The sequence below is a fragment of the Plectropomus leopardus genome, chromosome 16, assembly GCF_008729295.1.
Source record: "Plectropomus leopardus isolate mb chromosome 16, YSFRI_Pleo_2.0, whole genome shotgun sequence".
Classification (NCBI taxonomy): Eukaryota; Metazoa; Chordata; class Actinopteri; order Perciformes; family Serranidae; genus Plectropomus; species Plectropomus leopardus.
In genome coordinates, this window is record NC_056478.1 from 31,444,545 (window position 1) to 31,468,676 (window position 24,132).

Consider the following 24,132-nt stretch of genomic DNA (forward strand, 5'->3'; position numbering starts at 1 on the left):
TGTTTGTTCTGATTTTAGCCTGTATTTTCATATTTTCGCCTGAGCAGTTTCTTCACCCCAAAGGCTTAAAAGACAGGTGATCTGCATCTGACCGCCAGCTCGAGCCCTTGCCCTACATCGTTGTATTTTCTGCTTTCCAAGCACATGTAATAACATCATTAAAATGTGCCATCTTCACATAATCAATAACTTACCACTCACAGCGCCAGGGATTATCTGAGCTGTCTGCTTAGACTACAGATTCATTTGCAGAATCTGAATCATATCTGATTTATTTCCACATATGAATGAGGCCTGAAACTGTCCTAAAAATATCCAATTCCATGAGCTTTTTTCCTGCTTACACATTTTATTATTTTTTACCTTGAAATAGGCTTAAATTAAAATTCTGCAGCATGGAGACCAAAGAAAACCCAATCCAGCTCTGTTGTTCTTTATTGTGATCCAGTTTACATCTTTCTCACGTAGAAATTGCTTTCTAAGAGCTTCTTGGCAGAAATGCTTCAAACCTTTGAAACCTGAGCAAACTGGCTTGATTTCTTTCAATGACATCAGACAAGGGCAAGGAACTGCAGAAAAAATTACCCCAAAAAATTAGCAAAAACTAAAAAAATACAATAGTACTTTAAAATTTGAGGAAAAGAAACTAAGAGGTTACAAAAAAAGTCAGCAAACCAATTCGCTCAGATTTTTAAGGTTTAAATACTTTTGAAGGCATCTGAAGCGCAAGAAAAGTGACATCAATCTAATTTTGAAGGGTTAACCGGTAACAGGAATAAAAATAGCCATTTTACCTTTAAATGAACTGATGAAGACAAGTTCTACAACAGTCAAATCCAACTTTGTTGTCCATCATTATGATCCATTTTGATTTTTTTTTCTCACATAAGAACAGTTTTTTCAGAGCTTTTGGGGAGAAAGTACAGTGTAAGCTCAATCAGCTTTTATTCTGGTGAAAGGATCAAAGTTTCTTGGATCTTAGAGCATCTGTAGGATTTTCAGTTATTTCTAGGATTTTAGGATGTGTGTAGGATTTCAGGACATTTTGAGGACTTTACAATCTTTTGTAGGATTTTAGAATGTTTTATACAATTCTGGGACATTTCAAGGATTTTAGTTAGTTTCTGGAATTGTAGGACATTTAATGGATTGTAGGACATTTATGGATTTTAGAATTTGTCTAGGATTTAAGGAAATTCAATGATTTTAGGACATTTCTAGGATTTTAGGACATTTCTGGAATTTTAGGATGTATCAAGGATTTTAGGACGTCTCTAGGATTTTCGAGGATGGTGCTAAAACATGAGGTCAGATTACTTTCCATAGTTTGAAAATGCATTTGGGTTTAGTGTGTAATGTGTTTTAGATATTAGACATACAGGTTGCAATGGATTGCACGTCATTTTTAATTCGATCGAACATATTTTACACAAGCACAAGGCTAGACCTGGATCAAGCACTGCAGCTTTTTTCTGTGGCTACAGCTTGAACAGCACATCTATAGTCCAGGACCAACAGAGCTTTGTGATAAGACAAGTCATGTTCAGTGGGACATCAGTGGGACAGCCAGGCTCAGCACAACACACAGCTGTAGTTGAGAAAAGACCAGGAAAAAGGACAGCATTGAGTGTAAACGCCTCACTGAGTGCGAGGTTGGGGCACAGCAAATATCCACTCCATCCATAGCAAAGTTGTGGAGATTAGAGTGTGTGAACTGGGAGGAGCAGATGTAAAATAAATCAATAAAAAAAAAACGGTGGGTGAATTATGTGTGTTTATCTCTGTATTGGGTCAATTTCCCTTCACATAATTAGAACAGTCATCAGGGGCCGGCATTGTTTTCCTGCAGTGTTGTTATTATTATTATAAATTCAACTTCCTTTGCATGAAAATAGATCAAAGTTTACACATAGGTCCAGTCCAATGGCAAAATTCAGCTGCAAACACAAGCCTATAGTCCTGATGTTGGCGTTAGAGCGACCAATTTCAAAAGTCTGAAAATTCAAACCACATCATTTTTACATGCTACAGCCTCGCAACTTCAATCACAATGTAAGCCCGATGCTGAAGAAACTTTTGCACACTTCATTGTGGTACAAATTATGAAGTCCATCACTCTGTTATCATCAAAAACTGTTAAACTTATCAAACCTATCTCCTCCCATATTTTATTCTCAAATGACACCAAACAGGGCAGGCTTTTCTACACAAACGTCCAACACACATTTTTGATTAATCAAAAATTTAGCTGACAGTGCACCAACATGTTTGACTGTAAACACTGCTGTAAACAAATACCTGCGCATTCTTGCTAAATTAATGTTCGAGGTTCATGAAAAAAAGGCAAAATTTTGCTGTTATGGTAAGTGTGTAACAGCATTTTGAATTCTGCCCTCATGTAAAGTATTGCTGTTAATGGGAAAATGGCATCTTCAACATCAACAACAGATTTTCACTTTTGAGACAAATAAGTCTTTGTAAAAACAAATGATCACAACTCTATACTGTCGAGATAAAGTATTCAGATTCTCGAAACGTTTTCTTGATAAGTGAATTTTTGACGACAGTCGACAGACAGCTGATATCCTGCCTCCTGGTGGTCGGCTCAGTCATAGTGTGAAGCCGTCTCTGGGAATAGTGACTTGGTGTCTGAGGTTGCGAGTTCAAGCCTCATGTGATGCAGAATGCACAGTCTAATGCAGAGTGGTTATTTGTCTTCCAATTCATCTGCGGCTTGCTGCTAAAAACGCCCGGGCTCGACCCGTTGCTGCACAGCAGCTATAATTTTCGTTAACTCTACTGATGAAATGTTGTAATCATGGACTGCCAAATCGAAACTGTATTTGCCTTGTACGGGCACCTGTTGCATGATAAATTTTCATTTTAAATTTTATCTGAATTAAGAAATTAGAAAGTTTTTCATTTTATGTTCCATAACTTTGCTTTTGGTTTACATGCGCATCCGCATTGCCCGGTGCCATATTTGTGATCAACAGTACACTCACCCTGAGCGATATGATTGCAAATGCAGAGCATCTAAATGAGACAGAGCTCTATTCGCACGGGACGAGTATTACCTGCGGACCTCGTGTAGTTCAGAAATCGACCCCACGTCTGTGTTGCGTCATGCGGTGCATTCGCACAAGAGAAGTCATGTCTGTATGTTACTCAAATTTACTGACAACTCAGAACGTTTCCATGCAGTTTAGTGGAGCTACAGAGGAAAACCGCAGTCACGTACATATAATCAAACAGCACTGAGCAAACTCATTGATGAGTTTGAAGCCACCTAAAAAAAATCAATACGCTATATTTAGAATATTTTCACTGCTTTACCTTGCTGTAATACATCCCTTACTGACAGGGATTTGAAGCCGTTCTGTCAAAAACTCATTTTACTCCACTGAACGGTGGAGCTGCTGGTTTACACAGGCCTAATTTGTAAGATAAAGAGGAGCAAATATTCAAATATAGTGTAAAGTTAAATTGATACTGATATTTTAGTTGGCTAAAGTATGTTTTGCTGTGGCCCCGTCCACAGCAGGACAACGTTTAGCTTCTGTGCCGGTGTTGTGGGACTTTGCTTTATTGATCAGAGGAGGGAGGTGGCTGGGTTGTAACTTTTTTATTTAAAATAAAAATAATTTCTATCTTTTTAAGATGTATGGGTGGTGAGATGTAAGTCCCTCCTCAATGCCTTTGTTTTTTAAAATGCGTGACCCCTTTCGCAGCACCTCTTTCTCCACAAGAAATAACAAATACACTGAGCACTTAGTCCAGTTACTAAGGAGTGAACATGACGAAGGAAAAGAAAACAAAAAAAACAACCCAGAATCACCAGCAAATCACAGAGAGGCTGATTCGCACAGGACTAATATTATTTAATGACCTCTGTGTTTGCCCAAAAGTGGAAGATAATTTGTCCTGGAAGTTTAACTTTACAAATTATGGACATGGCTGTTTCACACGGGATTAAAATCACAGACATCCTCCACAATTATTAATAATTACTGTAGGTCCCCAAGTAATACTCGTCCTGTGTGAAAAGGACTTAGGATAATTCACCACTATGTAATAGTTATTGTTATTGTTTTCTGTTTCTGTTTGTTTATTCTGCCGATCTAGCTGCTTTGGGATGGAATTAAACTCTAGTTCAGGATTTCTCTGAAACTGTTGTTACAGCCGACAGCACAACGCATTCGGGGCATAATGTATGAACTTTATTTATTTTTTGTTTGGATTTCTGTTTTTGCCGTACCTCCGTGCTCTTCTTCTCACTTGTGGCTGTGGTTTGCAGCTGTGACCAGTCACAAATATGGCAGCGCTAAGGCACAGCAACGTCACATGGAAACCATGAATAGTACGTGATGTGGCCCGAGCTGTGATGGCTCCATGTGTCAGTTTATGATGTCTCTGGGTTGTCTTCTGTAGGTTCAAGAGGCTCTTGTGGTCTGTACATAAAGGTAAGGAGGAAAAGAGCCACGTCATAAGAGCACCAGTAGGCCGTGTGTGAAGTCACTGCTGACCAATAGCGGCTCTCCACCAAGCCCTCCCGCAGCTCAAAGTCGATGCGTCTCTCCAGTTGCACTGGAACAGAGGACATGACAGATTAGTACGCAGCTGCATGAAGTGTCTCAAGATGTTTTTTTCTCTCATAGTTCTCTAAGTCCTGCTGGATTTCAGTCATAATGTGTCCAGTTCTCACCGTCTGAAAATAATAATTGCAATTCCAACTATGCAAGTTATGTGCAGTCTACTGCTAATATACATGACGCATTAATATTCAGCATATATTTTCCAGGATTTAAGGACATTTCAATGATTTTTGGACAATTTAAGGTTTTTTTTTTTAACCATTTCTGGGATTACAGGACATTTCTTGGATGTAAGGATGTTTCTGGGATGTTACAACATTTTAAGATTTCAGGATTTATCCTGAATTTTAGGATTTTTGGGACATTTGTAAGATTTTAGGACACCATTAGGATGTTAGGACATTTCTAAGATCGTAGGATTTTTTTTTTTTTGATTTTATGAAATTTTTGGGATTTCAGGACATTTTTAGGATTTTAGGACATTTCTAGGATGTTAGGATGTTTCTGGGATTTTAGGAAATTTTGAGCATTTCAGGATTTATCCTGAATTTTAGCACATCTCCAGGATTTTTGGGACATTTGTAAGATTTTAGGACATCATTAGGATGTTAGGACATTTCTAAGATTGTAGGATTTTTTTTTTTTTTGATTTTACGAAATTTGGGGGATTTTAGGACATTTTTAGGATTTTAGGACATTTCTAGGATTTTAGGACATTTCTAGGATGTTAGGATGTTTCTAAGATTTCAGTATATCTCTCGGATTTGAAGACACAGGAAATTCAACTTCAGTCAGACTAGCATGTTAACATGTATTTTTAAAGTCCAGTTTGAGTCCCGCTGACAAAATATTCAACTTTTTCTGACATGTAAACATACTGACTTGAGTTACAGCCTCATTCGGTGCTGAGGGGGACACTGGAATGGGACCACAGGGATTTTTAGAAAAACATAATTTGAGAACATAATAAAACAGGAAAACAGATTTTATGGCTATGTCTGATTTGACCATCCGATCTCAAGCTGCAGGGAAGTTTCCCACTAAAAGCACAGTACTTACACGAGGTGCTGTCCATGACAGCTGAGGTGGACTGAGACATGACAGGCTCCACCTCCTCCCTCTCCTCCTCTATTTCTTTGTCCTTGTCTTCGGCCTCTGCCGCCGTTGCTTCTTCCTCTCCTGATGCCACATTTTCAACTTCAGAGGCTCCGCCCTCGGAATCTAACGGCTCCTCCTCTACTCCTCCGACCTGGCCACTGGAACGGGAAAAGCGGGAAAACAGGATCCCTCCGATTCCCTTTCCGAGACTGGCAGCACCTGAGGGGTAGTAAGATTCATGCTCTTCATGATTCATTCATTTCGGATATTAATACACAGTAAAATGTCCAAAAACTTCAGCCAAACTTTCCTATAGAAGTCCAGTATTTATATTAAATTATGATTTGACCTTTCACTTTCAGGCCCAAGCATGGGGAGAAACATAATACAAGGAGAGAATTATGCAATTAAGTTACAGGTCACTATATTTTGTTAAGTTACAGAGAAAATCCCAAAGCTGTTGTGTTTTTATGCTACTAGCCAAGGCTTTTACACTGACATAGAGAGAGGCACATAAGAAATGAATATCTAACGTCAGTGTGGTAAATTGCAAAATGATGCTGGTGACAGTTACTGCTGATGGAGTGGGAGGCTGTGTTGGCTCATTGATCCACCTCGACAGGGAATGACTAAAACGGCAAAACGGCAGACCGATAAACCTCACTTTAATTTACATTTCACTGGGACTGTATTTTGTGATTTCATGTGACAAATTGATCGCTTGAATGACTGATGATTGACTGGATCTTTAATAGTCAGCTCCTACACAGACAGTGCATGTAAATGTACTGCTTCTTTTGTTTTTCCCATTTTTCGTCAACGAATTTTGATGCTTTTTGACTTCTGGGTCAAAGCTCAGCGCAGGGAGAAATCCTGGGCCAGTTTAGGTCCGGTTGAGTCATACACATGAAAGAGTAAATCCCAAACTGCATTATCTAGGTATGTTTGTCCAACCTCGAGAAATTTAACTGAGTATGATTTACATAAGGCTAACATGAATTTTAACAGTCCAGCTTTAGTTGGACTAACCCAATAATTTGACTTCTCTAAAGCTTGTCACACACTGAAAGATTTTTAAAATCCTAACTGATTTAGAAAATGTCGAAGACCACACACGGTGATAAATAATGACAGATTTAGCAGTTCTGTTATTATAGTGTGTGCTGTGCAACGAGATGACCATCGCAGCACCTTCCGTTCACCAAAAACCAGAGTCTCCACTCTCAAAACTCGAAATCTTGCAAGCCGGTACATCCATTGCAGTAGCAATTTTTGTCCAACTCCTCTCTTTGTCGGTTGGATTGTTCTATGTTTCATATGTACAAACACTCGTGCTGACGCCACAAATCAACAAGTTGGTCCTCCATTTCTGAGGTCCATCTCACTTTATGCTCGGCGTTTATTACTATAATACATCTGTAATACAGCCATGGTTTCTCACTGTCGCCATGTCTCTCGTTTGTTGTGCTTCCGTCGTCAGTCATCTTGCTTCCTGATTGGCTATCGTTCTGTTCCGCGTGACCATCCACAGAGAGAGAGTGACAGGTGGCACCTTGTATGGTTGCCTCTGCGACCCACATGTATGCATGTGTGCAAGCCCATTTAACATTTAATGTCATAAAAAGGTTGGTCTACAGTGGCTCATTGGTCAGAACTGTGTTTTAATCCTGTTCCATTAAAAATGACAGGATTGTTAAAGACTGGTGTCCGGTCCAGAGCCTGCTCACAATTGCTCTCAGCAGAATATGTGGGTTGGGAAACGGACGACACCCGAATGACTTATTGACTCAGTCCTTTTATAACTTTGACACACTTATAATTTTTTTCCATTTTCAGGTGATACATGGAGAAGGAGCTCGAAATAAAGAGGACATATGTAGTGGTAATAATAACAATATCTCCACCTTTACTGATAATATTTAACAACTGACATCAGTTTACAGCCTATAATGTGCCTTCAGTCTCCACTGTCCCTCTGATGCAGAGAGGAAGAGGAGCATCGTGCTGTCAGTCCAGGAGACAGGAGCTATTTGCTTCTATTGATTTGTTTGGACCGTGCTGACTGTCAGCTGCTTCCTTTGCTACAATATCCGCAGTGCAAGCAGCTCCTCTTTCTCTCTACTCAAACGAGGTAAACACTGAGTGTGACTGTTGTGACTCAACGGGCTGATTTTCAGTCGGGTTTCACAGCTGTCAGCTGTATCCAATGTTTTTGGTGTGAGCCGACTTTTTTCAACCTTTTTACAATGAATGAGTGGAGGACAGGGGACAGGTTAGAGAGTGACTGGTGAACATGCAAAAACAGGACCAGATGCTTCGGTTGATTGTTTTCTGTATGATGTTTACCTTTTTTTTTTTAAGCACGCAAATTGACCATTTAAAAACATAAGAATATGCAAATCTAAGTTAAAAAATTCATTATCATTATCATCGGGGAAATAATACTGAAGACTAATCCTGCCAATTCTAGCTGTCTGAATTTATCATTGACTGGATAAATAATATTGAAACAGCATAAACCTGGTTGGCTGATTTAATCCATGAGCTTACGTGATTCTCGGTCTTTCCACTTCACAGTAAACAAAATGGCACCAGCCTGTTCTCATTTTAAACTTGTCAAATATGGCTGCAGCGCTGACGCCAAAAGGCTCCTTTCGCAAGTGCTTGAACCGCTGCTGCATGGCGTCAGGTGACGACATATTTTATAATGAGTATGAAGGCGCAAAATGCAAAAGGTGCTTTTGGCATTCCGAGCTCACGCCGAAAGCACTGTCAACTAAAGACTTCGGTTAAACTTTAAACGGGTTACAAAACTTTAAACGATTAAACTTTGGTTTAGCTTTTTGAAATCTTTTACAGTTTTTCTATTATTGCTGTCGTATAAGCCAAAATGTTAAACTGAACACACCACAAAGACTACAGCCAATGGACAACTAGCATGCATGTTCTTCATGAGAGGAAATAACTCTCTAGCAGCACCAGCAACCCTCCCTGTGCTCACCCATGATGCTCGCCTTGCCCAGGCTGGTGATGGACTCTCCGTAGTGCCGTCGGGCCTGGGGCGGGGAGGTGCAGGGGCTGGGGATGCTTTCTGAGTCTGACACAGATGCAGTCTCCTTCGGGGGGTTGAGCAGCGTGGGTCGAATCTGATCGTACGGTGTTGGGCTGGTGGTGTTGTACCTGCACATGGCATCAAGCTCAGGTCACTGAGGCATGTTATCCTCATTCTGTCTCCAGCTGATTTGATGAAGCTGAGCTCAATGTAGCACTCTGAGTTTACTGTGGCTTCAGTCATGGTTTAACCCTTTGGGACTGTTTGGCGCATTTTACACTTTTTATTCTTCATTATTTTATAATTGTGTGTCTGTGTTCACGCATATGACAGAAATTTTGGCCAGATTGTGTATTTTAGAGTAATCAGTGAATTTCCAGCTCCTACAATAAGTCTAAAATAGACTGTGGAAACTAAATTGTTACATTCAGACTGTTAAAGTCAAAAAATGCTCTACTGAAACCCATTCAAACTGCCATTTTTGATCCCACAGCCATCAAAGCATAAAAAACATGCATTGTATTATTTCTGATTGTCATTCTGGACTTTTGCCTTGGAATTTGTCATTTTTTACTATTTTCCTCCTGATGATGCCATTTTACCATATTTGGCATATGGAGAAAATACATGCTATTTCCACTAGGTGCACAATCAATGTTGCTGCTAATCATTGACATATCCCAGACTGTCGTCATAAAAAAAACAAAATAATAATCTGCTTGGCATGTAGTATATTGAAAATAATTCATTTTTTTGTGTTTTTTCGTAAAAAACGAACAAAAAAAAAAACCACACAGTGGCATCATGACAAAAACCTGGCATTCTAAAGGTTAAAATTCTGAAAATTAATGAATATTTGATATTTATGCTGAGGACTGATGTTGGTTAAAAGGTTAACTCAATAAAGGTAGATAATAATATGAATGTATAATATTTTTTTAAAGCTTGATTTTGAAAAGCACATTTTGTGCACAGAGCGAAACAAGTGTGGACCCTAAGGGTTAACAAATAACTGATTTACAAAAACAAAGAGGCAGAAACTGTTGATGATGTGAAAAAATAGATCACAGCAGCCACTGCTTTGCAAAATTCACAGAATTTCTTAATGACCAGCAACGACCTACCAGTGGATCTGAACAGGTGCAATGTTACTGTAGTGCTTTAAGATTAGAGGCTCCAGTCTGTACGCCTGAAACAAACAGAAATGCAAGAGCAGATGAAGTTTTGTCACGATATTCATTCTTACTATTCTTATTTCAACACTTTTTTAAAAAATTGAATTTGCCAGCTTATTATCTAGTTTTCAAATGTTTCATTTTTTAATCTACAACCCCAATTCCCAAAAAGTTGAGAAATAGTGTACAAAATAAATTAGGACAGAATGCAATGATTTGATTTTTATTTTTTTTTACCTTTGTTGAACTTATTACTGCACAGAGACAATATATTTAATGTTCAAACGGATAAACTTGTTTTTGTAAATATACACTCATTCTGAATTTGATGCCTGATTGTTTTTTGTTTGATTCCAAACAAACTGAGTCAGGGGCATTTTTTCACTGTGAGACATCACCTTTTCTTTTACCAACACTCAGTTACTCAGTTGTTGTATTTTGCGCTTTATAACATGCCACATATTTCATGAGTCAGGTCTGGACTGCAGGCAGGTCAGTCTTGTCGCTGCACTTTTTTACTTTACAGGAAAACACACGTGCAGAATGTGTCTCATTATCTTGCTGGAATAAGGCGGACGTCCCTGAAAAAGACCTCATCAGGATGGCAGCATATGTTGCTCTAAAACCTGTGTGTACCTTTCTGCATCCATGGTACCTTCACTGATGTGAAGTTACCCATGATGCCTTGCATTTGTAGATGCAGAGATGAACTGTGTTTACTGGCAATGTTTTTCCAAAATGTTCCTGAGCCCATGTGGTGATATCCTTAGTACAGTCATGACGGTTTTTAATGTAGCTAGGTCAAAAGTCACCGGCATTCATTGTTGCTTTTCAGCCTCGCCCCTTATCTGCACGGATTTATCCAGATTTTATAAATCTTTTGACGGTATTACAGATTAGTATATGCTGCAATTTCTAAATTATTTGCAACTGAACGCTGTTCTTAAACTGTTGGGCTGTTTTTCAATGCAGTTTTTCAGAACCATCCTTGCTTGTGAACGACTGAGCCTTTCGAGAACGCCACTTTATAGCTAATCACGACACTTCAGTTTCTCACCAGTTAACATGTTTACCTGCGAAATGTCCCAAACTCTTTTTTTTCTTTGTTGCCCCTGTCCAAACTTTTATGGAACATGTTGCAGAAAATCAAATTCAAGTGAGACTGTATTTTTAAAAAAACAACAATAAAGTGTATCAGTTTCAATATTAAACACACAACACAACACCACAAACTTCTGAAATTCTGTTTCTGTTATCCGTGACTCATCCCTAAACATCTGGCAGCAGGCTGATCTAAAAGAGTGAGTGATGATTGTGATCTGAGCGGGACAGTGATGCATTCAGTTTTGGCTCACCACAGGGTCTGTGGGGTGGAATATGTTGAAGAGGCGTTTGCAGATAGATGTGGGGAGGATGTGGTCCTGCACAGTGTTGTTTCCAGGGCGGGTCCCTCGCAGCGCCAAGAAGACTGCGAGAGGAGAGCCCATGCAGAAGAAATTTTCTACCTGCAACACAGAAAACAAGATAAATTCACAGTCAGAATAAGAGATTCTCCCCCGAAAGGCTATCAGCCTCTATCTGCTCCTACAGAGCTGCTCATTGCTCAGTGACATCGGATTGTGGTTGAACCAAGCCACTGAAAGTGAACATGCACATGAACCAAACCGTACTTTAATGATTAGGATTAGGAAACCCAAGGGGAGTGCATCTGAGTTTGAGCCGGTTTGTCATTAAGCCTGAGGGGTTTATGTTTTCCTCCTGAAAATTTGTGCAAATTCATGTGAGATGGAGCATCAGAGGCCTCCAGGATGTCAAACTAACTCAGCAGCAAAAACTGTTTAAAGAGATAAAAATAGAGGCTAAAACCTAATGAATCAACCAACCAACCATTTTTTTTTACATAAAATTACATACAAGGCACAACTTATGCTCTGTAATTTAGTTGTCTGTTTTTTTGTGTGTGTCTGTGTGTGTTGCTGTTTCCGGGTGGTCCTGGTAATCTATGTTTTCTGGTTGTTGAATAATTTTATTGTCCATACTTCCAAACCTTGATGGCAACATGATCGCTCCTCCTGCAACTCAGGCAGCGTCACACTGCAGCCAGCTCTGATCGCTGTATTAGTCATTCGTAATCGGCAGCAGGAACAGGACAGCACCTCACATTTCATCATCTCCTTATTCAGTGTAAAGCGCACGCTTTCTCTCAGGCTCTTGCCAGAGTCCTCTGTTCTACTACTGAAATACTGAAAGAGGGTTTGTAGTTTGAATCAGATGGTTTGTAGTTTGAATCAGAGTCTGTAGTTTGAATCAGAGTCTGTACTTTGAATCAGATGGTTTGTAGTTTGAATCAGAGTCTGTAGTTTGAATCAGAGAGTCTGTAGTTTGAATCAGAAGGTTTGTAGTTTGAATCAGAGAGTCTGTAGTTTGAATCAGAGAGTCTGTAGTTTGAATCAGAAGGTTTGTAGTTTGAATCAGAGAGTCTGTAGAACACTTGCCAACTTTACCTTGAATTTCAAGGCTGGCATGGCACACGATGAGGTCTGCAGACCATGGAACTGATCCTCCAAGCCTCTTAGCCTAGGATGATGGATATGATACACAGATTACAATCACTCCAACGCAAGCAATTTGAGGCACTCTGACACAGAAAGGGATCTATTTTCTTAAAACTTCATGCAGGGCAAACACACATGTAAACAAATGTCAGACTTCAACAGATTAAATGTTGCTTTACTATCCAGAAGTTAGTAAAGCAACATTTATTTGGTTGGAGGTCCTCCTCCCCTGCAACAAACTACTGATTTTGGTGACTATGGGTGGGTGCAAACTAAAAGAGAGGCTTAGTCGGGGAATATCAGCAGGTGAAGTCAGAGCCAACACCAGAAATGACCAATCGCTCATCTCATCCTCTTTCAGTGGACTGGTGGAATGAATGGAGGGGAAAGCTTTCTGACAGATGAAGTATAAAAAGTTCACTTTAAGAACCTTGAAGGCTCAAACTACAAACACACACCCAAAATTATTAATAAACATCACCCCTGGTTTCTGCAAAAACCCAGTGACATTCACTGACATGTGAATGACATCATTAGCAGACTAGACAATTATATATTCGTTCATTCTTTTTAATCTATTGGTTGTTCTTTGACAGAGTAGCTCATGCAACAACAAGGCATTCTGATACCGGTGACAGTTTTTATTCAATGTTTAAAGTTTACTTCCTCGTCTGTATCAGTCTGGATGGCTGGCGAACAATGGCACAACAATTGCAAAAATGTTTCTGATGACCTTCGCTGTAAAGGGATCTATAGAGAGGAGTGTTGGCATTGGCAGGAAGGGCAAGACACAATTCATCAAACTTCTCTTCAACACAGGCCTTTAATCTCTCTTTTATCTCGCATTGCAAAAATGTTACCAATGACATGACATATAAAAAGTTATGTTCTGACAGTTTGATTAGAACTGGATTCAGATAGTGTTTGTGCTCGTAAATAAGTGGACAAAGATTGGCTGAATCACTGAAATCTCTGTACCTTTAGGTCAGTTTTAAGCCAAAACAGATGTTGAACTGACCAGTTCCAGGAAAGAAAGCGGAGCAGTACCTGAGCCGCATGAGTCTCAACTGCTCCTGAAGATGGCGCTCCTCCTCACTTGCCCAGCCAGCCTTTGTCTCCTCCGGGTCTGGCGCTTCTTGATGATGAAAACGCACAGGGTCCCAGCCTGTCATGATGTCGAAGGTGATGACGCAGCCAAGCGAATGCGACACTATGGACACCTTCCCGTTTTTCTCAAAGTCTGGATTTCGCGTGCAGAAGAGCGAGTAGAGACGATTCAGCTCCAGAGTCAGACCCTTGGTAATCTATGGACAAACACAAACACACGTGCACAGTTTTGAGGTATTTGTCTCTTATATTTTTTCAATTGTGTCAAAAACATTTCAGTAACATTGGTTAGGTTTGATCATTTTCTCTGTTTCTGGCTAAAACTGGTTGGTTTTAATGGACAGAAGACAAACTGGTTTGAGGTCAGTGGTTTACAGTTAGTTAAAACATTTGTCCATGCGTTTCCTTAATCAGCCTCTGTTTCCATGGTAACAGACTCTTTCTGCCTGTATAAACTGTCCATCTGCCGAAGTGTTTACATCTCTGACTGCTCTCTGATTGGCTAAAAGTCTAGCTTGGCGGGAAATCAGGGACATATAGCCCATTTTCATTCCGAACTCTAAAATAGTGCCACTTTGACGGTGCTTTAGGTATAAGATCACAGTGCCAAAAGCCACTTTTTGCATGTGCATGAAACGACACTGGAAGGCTTCAGAAAGCAGCCGGTCAGACCAGTTGCAGTGTTGTTATACAACACCAAACAGCAGGACAGCACCTGCTGCGGCAGAATGATACACACACCGGCCGCAACACAATCGAGAGCGTCAGACGGAACCTGTCACGCCTGAAACCAGCAGGACAGCTCCAGGTTGAACCACTGCAAGTAACAACATAATCTATGGAGCCCAGGGATGCCAACAGGGTGAGCGGGAGGCGTGGTGGATTAGTCTAACAAACCTTGGACTTTCATGCAGGAGTGTGGTGTTCACTTCCAATCCACATTCCAACATGTGACGTTTTTTTTTCTACACCTTACCATGTGCCTCCTTCCCCTGATCCTAACCACCCGTGCCTGCACGTGCGTTTCCTGATGTCCTGGCATTGGTTGCCATGTGTTTTTGTTGCCTTAACATAACCAAATGCAGCGTCATCCCTCTACATGCATCTGTTTACGGTAGCGGCATCGTGGATCCTAAATAGCAGACGCAGAAAGATACCGAGAGCGTTATATGTAGATGTGTGCGGCAAAGCAGCAACATATGACGACTTGGGATGAGAATGTGTTGTGACATCTGCCTGAACACAGAAAAAAAAAAAGATGAGAGATAAAACTAAACAAGGCTAACAGGAAATACAATTCTTCCAAAAGAAAAGATGAAACAACTAAAAGATTCAGCTGAGAGATGAAGAAAAGCAAAAGAAAAAGAAGAAGAAGAAACTGGGATACGAGAATAGAACATGTTTGAGCCATCAGAGTCTTGATACACCATCTACTCTGTGACAGTCAGATAATAATTTAGTGCTTTACAGCCTTTTTGGATAAAAACATCTGAGCTCGGGTTAAGTTGTGCCTGAGGGGCATTGATTCAGGCTCATGGGACCAACGCTCCCAGACTGTCAGCAACAAAGTGCTGCAGCACAGCTGTGAGCAGACAGAACGAGGCTAAACTCCAAGCAGTGGTGTGCTTTATTCTCACCTCGTCTCTGTACAGAGGGCTGGTATAGTACATGATGTCCATGGCACTGCTGTTCAGCATGTCTCTGAGTCCTCGCACTTTGTCTGGGGTGATGGAGTCCACCGTGTCTGCAGAGAGAGCATAAATATTTGACGCTCCCAGAGAAAAATCGCTCATTTTTAACACTAGACAGGTTTCTCCATTAACCCTCAAATTGCGCAAAATGAAATTGCAAATACAAAATATTTTTTTTACTTTTTTTGCTTTTACAGCTCATATGATGTGTACCACCAGGGGGTGGTAATGCGACTTTATGGATGCCAGCCGCCACTAAACGCAAGGAAGAAGAGAAAGTACAACAAAGCGACATGACAATCTACAAAACATGACTCGGTATGTGTGGACGGAGAGGGAGACCGAGATCATCTTAACTCTGATACCAGACCGAAAAATTACATTGATATTAGATTGGCTTTATTGAGTGGCAGAAATAAACCTGCCGATGTTTTGAACATCCACAGCCATGGTTGCTGGTGTGTTATTGCCAGAGGAAAGTCATGTTAAATTGCTAGAGAAGTTGTCTCACTCAGTGGAAACGCAGTCGCAATTTTGGTTTATCGAAATTTCGAGGATATCGCTTAAGTTTTGCGCAAATCTGTGATGGAAACCCAGCTGCTGTTTCATATTTTAGTGAAAGAAGAGTGATTGTAAAGCACAATAAATCCATATTTATACACATCATTTAGTAACCGGAGGTATCAGGACCCAGCTGCCGCACACAGGAAAGCAACAACAGTTGTTAATGCAGTTTATACTGATGTGTATCAGCAGGTCTAAGTCTCTCGTCCTCAGCCGCCAGCTGCTTTAGCAGATCGAACCCGTCCTAGAGCGTGTCCAGCTGTATCCATGTCTCTTAATACCTCCATGGCTAACGTAAGGAGGTCTGTCCCAACAAGCAGTATGAGTCCATACCTGCGTTCCTTCTTATTTATTGCCAACAAACGAACAGGTTTAATTTGCATGATGCTCAGATACTTCAGCAAAACTGGACCAAAAAGTCCAACAGAAAGTAAAGGCTCACGCCGACTCTGTTACAAGCAAAACGGGTGATTTTAATTATGTATCATCAGTATGTTTGCATGATGTCATGATGTTTTATATTTATTTTGAATAAAAAAGTCACACTCCAGCCATCCCCCCTCCTCTGATAAATGAAGATCTGTGATAACGTGGGTTTTAATTAACCCTCTAATTGTGCAAATTGAACTTACGAATATAAAATACGCCCTGATCGAAACATGTCAATTTTGAAAAAACTCCCATTTATCGCAAAAAAGTGTTCTTCAACTGTCTTCATAATCAGGGGCGCCCGTCATCCTCGTGGAGTGCGATGTTGCCTTTTAAATCTTAGTGACTGGTTCTGATGTGTCGCAAAGAAAACTTTGGACCAGCACCATTTAAAAAACTAAAAAAACCAAAAATTATAGTACAACATTGGCTCTGAAATGCATATCATGATGTGCATCCGTTGTTATTGATTTTTTTTTATTATTATAATAAAAAAAGTAATATTAAATAAACAGAAGGAAAAAGAATTTTTTTTCAAACAATAAAAAATAAAATTCTTATCATTATGGGGAAAAAACGCCTAAAAATACTGTGACAGTTTTTTAGAAAATCAGCTGTGAAATCAGGCATTTTAAGCTGCAACAATTAAAGAAAGCGCCTGCAAAATCCTGCGGTGATTGATAGATAAATGTGTTTGTTTTCTACTGTTGTTTTGGACACCACTACACTTCCCCTGTGTACAGACAGCTTTATTACACGTGTGTGACCTGAGGGCTACCGTACCTCCATCCAGAGCCAGTTTTGACCTCCACTCCACAGGAAGGAACTCGACGTGCTCTGTGGTGCGATCAGAGAAGTGCTTCTCCTCCATCTTTCTGGCGGCGTCTCTCATCCTGCACACCAGCCCACACAAAACAATTACTTTAACAACGATTCTAATTCCTTTTCAATTCTCTGCGTCCCCCACTGGAGCCCGCTCAGTGTCTCACATGCTGGTGTTCCTGATGATGCGGCCCTGGTCCATTTTCTGGCCGATGCCGTGCACCACGAAGACAATGTGTGTGGTCTCAGGTGGGGTGTCCTCAGGTGCTGCCTCCTCCACGTATCCACGATGGAGACGCGTCCCGCTGCTGGAGGCTGAGGACATGAGAGGGAACCTTACTGCCTTAGCTGATGTGTTGTGACACTACCAGCAGTGTTCAAAACACAACAAGGCAACTTTCTGACGCCCCTCCACATCACCAAGCAAACCACAGATCATGTTCATATATGAGTCTGATCATACTGAATACTGTATTTGTGTCACAATACACGCAACAACACTTTCAATTTCTGTGGATGGTATTTGTGGATAGAATTGATCAGTGATACTGAACTTACAGCCAAATCTGGCCCTCAATAGGGTGCCAGGTGGCCCCTCAACCAATTTCTAATTCACAATAAAAATAAAGTGATTCACACTGGGAATTGTTTTTGTACTTTTAGTACACATAAGGTGCCAGAGTGCATAAAACAGCACCAACATTTTAAAATTCTAGCCATGTCCTAAAATAGAACTTGTTTAAGTGCCAGTGGAGGATCCCCCACACCACCTGAAAGCAGTCCGAGGTTCCCTAATGTTCTAAAATCCTTCCTAAAATCCTAGAAATGTCCTGAAATACTAGAAATGTCCTTAAGTGTCGACTTTCTAAAATCCTAGAAACACCCTAAAATTGTAGAAATGTCCTAAAGTCTTAGAAATGTTATAAAATACTAGAAACATCTTAACGTCCTACAAATGTCTTAAAATTCTCGAAAAGTCATATAATCCTAGAAATGTCCTGAAATCCTGGAAACTTCCTAAAATCCTAGAAATGTCCTAAAATCTGAGGAATTGTCCTAAAATCCTAAAAACACCCTAAAATTGTAGAAATGTCCTAAAGTCTTAGAAATGTTATAAAATACTAGAAACATCTTAACATCCTACAAATGTCTTAAAATTCACGAAAAGTCATATAATCCTAGAAATGTCCTGAAATCCTGGAAACTTCCTAAAATCCTAGAAATGTCCTAAAATCCTAGAAACACCCTAAAATTGTAGAAATGTCCTAAAATCGTTGAGTCTAGAAATACCCAAAAATCCTAAAAATGTATTAAAATCCTTGGAGTGTCCTAAAAACCGAGTAATGTCCTAAAATCCTAAAAACACCCTGAAATTGCAGAAGTATCCTAAAATCGTAGAAATGTCCTAAAACTTTAGAAACATGTATGGGGTTGCTGCGACTGGCCCCTGGCCTCCTGTCATTGTGAAAAAGTGGCCCCTGAGCAAAGCGAGTTGAGTATCCCTGGTAAAGATTGTGAAATTTTTCAATTTACCTTTGGAGAAGCCCAGTTTTTGAGTGACGGTGCGTGCAATCTTGGAGGTGGTGGCGTCGCTGTACAGGTACACCTCGTCCACACTGTGCCAGTCCACATGACTCCTGCTCAGCTTCAGACTGTGGATGGCTGAGAGACAGTCTCACAGTGATTAACAGCAAGTGACACACTTCATCCAGAATAATTACTGTAACATTCCCCGTGAGGATGTGTAGAATATCTCTGTATGTGTGTGACACTTAAGTGCACTGAAGCCCATTTATAGGCATGACAGAGACTGCACGCAGCACGCAGCTACTCCTTTACAGCACCAGAAGCCTGAACACCTATCTTGTAAGTCTGTCTCACACACACACACACACACACACACACATCTTTCTAGGTCTACTTTTATCAACACTTTGTCTAACATTGCTTACCGTCCTTACTGTCCACTGTGGTGGTCACCACCTCCATCTCATATGTGTCCCTCATCTGTTGCCCCCGGAAATGGGCAAGGTGGTCCGTCTCGATGAGGTCGCTCTCATCCTCCTCCAGGGGAAGCCATGTTCCATCGATGAACCACTGACCCCTCATCACAGGAATACGGTCTTGCTCTGAGGGACCCCACATGATGTTTACCACACTTTATAATAACTTGTTTTCTCAGTGCTTGCTTTATTTACTTCCCTGTTGTAAACAAAGTACGGGAAACACATGCATTGAAATAATAGAGGGAGTCAAGATCAAGAAGTCAAGTGAATGAGACCAAGATACGGAGTAATACCAGATGAAACTGATCAGCTATCTAGACTTCAAACATGTCTTAAGGATGTAAAAGCCTGGATGAGCCGTAATTTTCTGATGTTGAATTCAGACAAAACTGAAGTTATTGTTCTTGGCCCAAAACACCTCAGAAGCTCCTTTTCCAACAATTTAATTTCTCTAGATGGCATTACCTTGGCCTCTAGCACAACTGTAAGGAACCTCTGAGTTTTATTTGACCAGGATTTATCCTTTGCCTCCCATATAAAACAAACTTCAAGGACGGCTTTCTTTCACTTGCGTAACATCGCAAAAATTAGACATATCCTCTCCCAAACAGATGCTGAAAAATTAGTACATGCATTTGTCGCCTCTATGCTGGATTACTGTAATTCCCTTTTTTTCGGTTGCCCCAACAAATGACTTAGGTCTCTCCAACTGGTGCAGAACGCTGCTGCTCGTGTTTTAACGGGAAGCAAGAAAAGGGATCATATTTCTCCTGTTTTAGCTTCTCTGCACTGGCTCGCTGTGAAATCCAGGGTTGAATTTAAAATCCTCCTCCTTACTTACAAAGCTCTAAATGGTCAGGCTCCGTCCTATCTGTCACAGCTCATAGTTCCTTACCAACCCTCAAGATCACTGCGCTCTGAAAATGCAGGATTACTTGTGGTTCCCAAAATTTCCAAAAGTAGGTTAGGAACCAGAGCCTTCAGCTACCACGCTCCTCTCCTATGGAACCATCTTCCATTTTCGGTCAGGGAGGCAGACACCGTTTCAACTTTTAAGGGTAGACTTAAGACCTTCCTCTTTGATAAAGCTTATAATTAGGGCTGGCTCAGGCTGCCTGGACCAGCCCATAGTTAGGCTGACATAGGTTTAACCTGCCGGGGGACTTGCATTTGATAATTTTTACACCTGTCGTTATTGTAATATGACATGCGTCTGTTTCCACTATTGCTGTGCCTCTATCCCTTTTTTTCCCCCGTTACAGGGGTTCTTTTTGGGGAGTTTTTCCTTGGGTGATGTGAGGGTCTAAGGGCAGAGGGATGTCGTACACTGTAAACCCATCAGAGGCAAACCATGTTTTGTGATAATGGGCTCTATAAATAAAACTGACTTTACTAATACACTCATATAACAAGTGAAAATCAGTATAGTATAGTATGTTATATAGTATGTTATAGTGCCATGTAGTGTAGTAAGGTATAGTATATACCTTTTAGTATAGTAGTATAGAATAGTATAGTGTTATGTAGAAATAGATATAGTATAGCATAGCTTAGCATAGTATAGTTTGTATAGTGTAGTATATACAGTTTGTAGTATGTATAGTATAGCATAGTATAGTATAGTTTGTAAATTGTAGTATCTACAGTGTAGTATGAATAGTATAGTATAGTATAGTATAATATGCACAGTGAATCATATACAGTATGTATACTAGTGTACGCTTATACTGCAGTGTGCCTTTTATTGTGACCATCCAACATGCTCTCATCCCAAGTTTGACTCTATCACACACACACACACACACACACACACACACACACACACGCACAAACATACGTAAATCATTTTTTAATTGCGATTAATCGCAGAATTGCTGCAGTTAATCGTGATCAATAACTTTTTTTTTTCATCTCATGTTTTCATTTCCATTATAATTATTTAGCATTTCAAAACAGTTCTATATATATAATATAATATATATATATATTGACGTAGTGAAGTTATTCAAATGACAGCTAAGAACTGCATGGGACTAGCATAAAGTGGTCTGTCAAGGGATATGTACACACACACACACACACACACACACACACACATAAATATGATTTGCACTCAAACCTGTATAAATGTGAATTTCAATGTAAATATCAATATATATCTTGCACTCCAACCATTCTTGTATATAACACTTTAATTCCATGGTTCTGTTTCTTGCACTGTTACACTGTTACTTGTGTTACTTGTTTTGTTTTTGCACTGCTAGACTCGTACTTTTTTATATTTTATATTTGTATCTTCTATTTTATCTGTTTTTTTTTTTTTTTGTTTTTTTTATCTATATTTATGTTGCACCAACCCACCAGAACAAATTCCTCATATTGTGTTAACTATACCTGGCAATAAATCTTTTTCTGATTCTGATTGTGGCAACTGCAATAATAGTAGCAGTGATGGTAGTAGTAGTAGTAGTAGTAGCAGTAGTAGTAAGTACTACTAGTATTAATAGTAATAGTAATAGTGATGGTAGAAGTAGTAATAGTAGGCAGATGGTGGCAGCAGAGGAAGTAGTGGTAAGGGACCTGTCCCTTCTTCCTAAACAGATGTGTTACAGTAACAGTAGTAACTTAAGGCTGGTGGTGCTAAAAGTAATATCAGTAAATATGCGGTAATAGACGCCTGCATTATCACAGCGTTATCATTATCAGCGTTATCATTATCACAGCGTTATCATTATCAGCGTTATCATTATCACAGCGTTATCATTACAGTGATGCATTGACTGGCATGCTCACGGTTCCAGTAGACAGGGTAGCATTCCTTCTCCCTGATGTCCACTTCATAGAGTCCTCCTCTGACACACACTGCCTCCACGCTGCTGTCCTCTGGCTCCCTCATCTCCTCTGACACCGACAGCCGCTGCCCTCCGCCACGCTGCGCCACCGACTCCACCCGGGCATCTCCCGCCCCGCTCTCCGGCTGCATCTCCCCGGACCGGGACGCCTCCTTCCACTCGGCGTCGGCGGGATCCACGGGGCGTTTGACTTTCTCGGGGTTCTGCTCACTGAATCTCCGATAAATTACCTCGATTTTTAAAGAGTCGTGTCCGACGAATGGCTTCCACGTCCGCTTGTCCTCTTTGTAAAACCAGCGGACCTCCTCCGGTCCCAGCTCCGTGACGATCTCCCCGCGGTGCCTGAGCTGTTGGACCGGATCCGTTTCTTGGTGGTCACATTCCCGTCACTTTCGGTGTAGTTTGGGTCGATGCCCAGATACGATGTGGCCGCATATTCGTCCTCGGCCAGGCCCAGCATCATGCCGTCCTGGGACAACAGCGGTAGGTGTCTGTCCAAACCGGGTTGCTCTGGGTCCCTGTCCCCAGTTGACACCCCGTCTCCCATCGGGTTGTCGTCGTAGCCGGACACGAATACATCATTAGCCATGTCCCATTCACTGCTGCTGACCGAGTTATTCTCCGAGCTCTGCTGGCGGATGGTCGGCTTCTCCTTCATCATGCTCATGGTCTGCCCAAAAACGACACCCAGGACATGGAAACAGCGTTATAAAAAACACAATGGTGTCCCAGCCGTCAGACTACTACACCGGATTAACGGTCTCTTTCTCCCCAGCTGCTAACATCTGTATGCGAACCGGTCTGACCCTGCAAAATGTCTAAACATGACAGCTACACATGTCACAATCATGACCCGCACAGGTCAAACATGTCCTCCTGTCCTCCGGCCTGTGCACACGACCGCTCAGATTAGGCCTGCCTGTTTTTTTGGGTGTTTTTTTGTGATAACTGCAGAAAATATTCAATGAACGGCACGAGCTACGATGGTAATCTCAGCTGCTCCGTGACGTCAAGTTCATGACAACAAACACAACTTCCTGTCGGAACATTCAAAATAAACTCCGCGAACAAGAGTCGGTGACTTTCAAAATAAAAGCGGATATACTACTTACTACCAAAACTACTACTACTGCTATAGCCACAACTACTTCTCCTACTAATACTACCTCTGCTACTACCACTTCTACTGCTATTACTATTACAACTACCTATGACAATAATATGTTACATAGAATATGAGAAAACATCAACTTAGAAACACACCTGTGTTTACTTTCCTAAAATTGAACTATTTATGTCCCTAGAAAGGCAAACCTATCTCTGTCATAGTTTTATGTACTCTTTGTTTGATTTTATCTCACCTATAACATAATATGATCCTAATTATACATACACAATAAAAACAAGCAATGGAATTAAACAGATAATTTCTTATTTTCTATTTTCTGTTTTTTTGAGCAGCAGATATGCAATGTTGATTGCTGGGTAATATGTATGTTGACGTCCCAATGCACCTTAGGCCACTGGAAGGAGTACCCACTGAACACGTGTTTGAAGATTGTTTACATGCCACCTCTTTTTGGTTTAATTAAAAAAAAATTACTTTTCAAAGAATTTTTCAAAAGACAAAATTAGATATATTCCCATTTAAAATAATCAGCTAATTAAAAAATATGTTATTTGTTTGATTGTTATTTTAGAAAAATCCATACATAAAATGATTTGGATTGAAAAAGCACACACCTTTAATATTTTTAGTGATACTGATTCTGAAATATACTTGACATCTATTGAAAATTTGATACTCATTATTATGTTTCTTTCTTTCCTCTATATTTGATCTATTATACAATTGAATCTTTTTTTTTTTTATTATGAAATTTTGTTGTGAAAATATTGAATGTGTATGTGATGGATATCTAAATAAATACTAACAGATATTACACAAATCAAGTAGTTTTTTTTTTTTTTTTTTTTTTTTTTTACCATGGGTTACTTTGTCATATAAGTAGTTACCTTTCTCTAGCTTACTTACCTTATCTCAAGGACAACGATTTTCTCCAAATCTAGGCAGTAAACATTCTGTATTTTTTGAGGGGATTTTTACAAACATTTTTCGATTTCTTTTTTTCTTTTAAAAATTTCGGGTAATTTTCTTTTTGTTTAATATATATAAATTTATTTAT

At 40.1% G+C, this 24,132-nt stretch overlaps 1 protein-coding gene across 1 annotated transcript; it reads right to left on the reverse strand.

The window, feature by feature from the left end:
• Positions 1 to 4,198: 4,198 nt before the first annotated feature.
• LOC121955482 (phospholipase DDHD1-like) lies at positions 4,199 to 22,812 on the reverse strand. Its single transcript, XM_042503460.1, is given in 14 exon segments — positions 4,199 to 4,587; positions 5,655 to 5,912; positions 8,695 to 8,873; positions 9,870 to 9,934; positions 11,276 to 11,425; positions 12,425 to 12,497; positions 13,523 to 13,779; positions 15,220 to 15,326; positions 17,050 to 17,159; positions 17,256 to 17,403; positions 18,622 to 18,750; positions 19,041 to 19,217; positions 21,888 to 22,292; positions 22,295 to 22,812. Coding segments are annotated over 14 exon segments (2,562 nt in total). The 5' UTR covers positions 22,614 to 22,812; the 3' UTR covers positions 4,199 to 4,402.
• Positions 22,813 to 24,132: the final 1,320 nt, after the last annotated feature.